Genomic DNA, 3116 nt, shown 5'->3' with positions numbered 1-3116 from the left:
TTATGTGAACCTATTTTTTTTTTATAATTCGTGTAAAAATATAAATATATTTTTCTATTTGAAAACAATTTACCTTTATGCAATGAATTATAACCACACAAAATATATGTGCCTCATTTTACACCATAAATTTAAAAGTTTTATCTCTTTTCTTAAACTCCGTGTCTACTCAAATAAATTCGCATAAATTGAAACGGAGGGAGTAACAACAAATATAATAATAATAATAAATGTTATCACTAATTTTAGATATAATTTACTTTACTTTATATATTATGATTATTGTCGTTATTTTGGTGAAGGTAGACAGCTAACAACTTCTGACTTTAAAAATTCAACTTTAAGCCATTCAAAAATTAGGACAGGAAATGTTGGCTAAGTAGTACTAGAATATTTGTCAAAAACATATTACTAGTATCGTGTTAAAGACAGCTCAAGCTGTCTTTTCCTCTATTCCAATTTCCATTTGTCATTGAATAATTCAAGGAATCCATGATATTAAAAAGTCACATCAGGGCATTATATTCCTAAAATCTGGTTTCTTATTTTGGAACTTCCGTTCTATCTCAGCAGCTTCTTGAATCCTCAAAAAGGTAAATTTGTGAATGTGCTCGTTTTCTTGATTCCTAGCATCTTATTGAAATTAACAAAAGAAAAAATCAGTCTTTTTTGAAAGATCTGATAGTAATATGGAGGAGAAGCAACTGTTGTTTGAAAAGTATGAAATAGGGAAGCTATTAGGCAAAGGAACTTTTGCAAAAGTGTACTATGGGAAAGAACTATCAACAGGGGAAAGTGTAGCCATAAAAGTGATAAAGAAAGACCAAGTCCAAAAAGAAGGAATGATGGAGCAAATCACACGAGAAATCTCAGTGATGCGTCGCGTTCGCCATCCGAATATTGTAGAACTCAAAGAAGTTATGGCTACAAAGTCCAAAATCTTCTTCATAATGGAGTATGTTAAAGGGGGTGAGCTCTTTGCAAAATTAGTAGCCAAAGGGAAGTTGAATGAAGAATCAGCACGAAAGTACTTCCAACAATTAATAAGTGCTGTTGATTTTTGCCATAGCCGAGGGGTCTATCACCGCGATTTGAAGCCTGAAAATCTCCTTCTCGACGAGAATGAGGACTTGAAAGTATCTGATTTCGGGTTATCGGCTTTGCCTGATGAGCAGTTGAGTAGAAATGATGGTTTGCTTCATACTCAATGTGGAACTCCAGCTTATGTTGCTCCTGAAGTTTTAAGGAGGAAAGGATATGATGGTGCAAAAGCTGATATTTGGTCATGTGGGGTAATCTTGTATGTACTTGTAGCTGGTTTTCTTCCATTCCAAGATGAGAATTTGATGAACATGTACAAGAAAATTTTCAAAGCTGATTACGAATTCCCTATGTGGTTTTCAGTAGATTCAAGACGTTTGATATCTAAACTTTTAATGGCTGATCCAGAAAGGAGGATAACTATTCAAGGTATAATGAGAGTTCCATGGTTTAGGAAGAGTTTCACAATTCCAAGGGCGTTTTCGATCCAAGATTTGCAAAAGCTAGAAAAAGAACAAGAAAATGATGATGAAGAGGGAATGAGCAGCAAGCAAGGAGGAATCATTAGGAAATCACCTTCATCCCCTGCATTTTTCAATGCATTCGAGTTGATTTCGTCGATGTCCTCGGGTTTTGACTTGTCTAGTTTGTTTGAGATCAAAGGGAAGGCTTCATCCATGTTCACTTCAAGAAGTTCTGCTAGGGATGTAATGAGGAAATTAGAGAAAATGGCTAAAGTTATGAGATATAAGGTTTACAGGTCAAAACCATTCAAGTTAAAGATGCAATGCCCCGAGGAAGGCCGGAAAGGGCGGTTGTTGGTCACCGCCGAGGTGTTTAAGGTGGCACCGGAGGTTACTGTCGTCGAGTTCTTAAAGTCCTCCGGCGACACCTTGGAGTATAACAAGTTTTGTGAAGAGGAAGTTAGACCTGCTTTGAAGGATATTGTTTGGACATGGCAAGGGACTAGTAGTGGAAATGCTCAAGTTGATAACAAAGAGGACTTGGAGCAATAGGATTTGGTACATAATTTGTACATTCTTCGCCTTCTTTTGGGTTTATATCTAGCTCTCACCGGCCGACTGATCGAAATAGACTGGACTAGAGAGGTATGCATGCGTGTTACTTTATTTGCACTGGTCTGTACATGAATATGTACTCGGTAAATTATAGACTACTTGAGCTTTGGATTACAAGCAGGTTATTCTTGAGACTAATTTTAAATATTATTCGCTTGATGTGAATTCATTTAATTTCCTCTAATCATCCTCAAGCACAACTGATCAAAGATTGCAGGAATCTTGTTTAGAGGTGTTAAGCATGATGGTCACTTCTTATTTTATTTTTTTGGGTTGAATTGTTAATAGGTGTTTAGCTGGATTTTGTAAAGTTGCAAGACTGTAAAGTCACATGCAAAAATTGGTCAGGTTTGATATCAAAGCATTTGAATTTTGCTTCGTTCATTAGCAATTTAGCATGCTTCTCATTTTTATGTCAACTTTGTCGTCTGATCAACTTTGTCGTCTGATCACGCTTAGTCGTGGACTTGTAAATTTTGGTGTTTAAATTTTCATAAAGAGTTAAATTTCTTTATAATTTTTTAATTTTAACTTCGTAGTCAAAAGTAAAACTTCATTTTCTATTCCCTCTCCAGCCCCGGCCCCAACTCCACAGTCCACGGGAAGATGATGTAACTCCAACTATTTAATTAGGCCTCATTTAAACACAACTTGATGATGTGGCATAATGCGTGTATTATACTATTTTTCTGAGCGTGTTCACCGTCATCACCTTGTTGTCTTAAATATTATTACCGGAATTAATGGAGATCGCCAGAAAAATCCCAAACATTTTATTCTTTTTCGTTTCTTCCCTTTTTCTCAACTCAAATATATTCTTCTCAAGTTAGCTAAAAGAAAGGATTTTCAACCCAAAAAAAAAAAAAAAAAAATTGACATAAATTTCTCCTTTCCCCAGATCTGAAAATTCAAAAACGGTACTTTTGGGTGGAGGAATACTAATGGTGGTAGTTTACTATTCCTCTGTTGCTTTTCGTTTCATCTTCAAAACACTTA

The 3116-nt window shown here is 35.4% G+C and overlaps 1 protein-coding gene across 1 annotated transcript; it reads left to right on the top strand.

Moving 5' to 3' along the window:
- Nucleotides 1-373: 373 nt before the first annotated feature.
- LOC104090806 (CBL-interacting serine/threonine-protein kinase 5-like) lies at nt 374-2504 on the top strand. Its single transcript, XM_070182490.1, has one exon. The coding sequence runs from the start codon at nt 690-692 to the stop codon at nt 2055-2057; it is 1368 nt and encodes a 455-aa protein (XP_070038591.1). The 5' UTR covers nt 374-689; the 3' UTR covers nt 2058-2504.
- Nucleotides 2505-3116: the final 612 nt, after the last annotated feature.

The sequence above is a fragment of the Nicotiana tomentosiformis genome, chromosome 8 (genome assembly GCF_000390325.3).
Source record: "Nicotiana tomentosiformis chromosome 8, ASM39032v3, whole genome shotgun sequence".
In the NCBI taxonomy this organism is placed as follows: domain Eukaryota; kingdom Viridiplantae; phylum Streptophyta; class Magnoliopsida; order Solanales; family Solanaceae; genus Nicotiana; species Nicotiana tomentosiformis.
The sequence above is the reverse complement of the archived record's forward strand: the minus strand, read 5'-3'. Positions and strand labels throughout refer to the sequence as shown.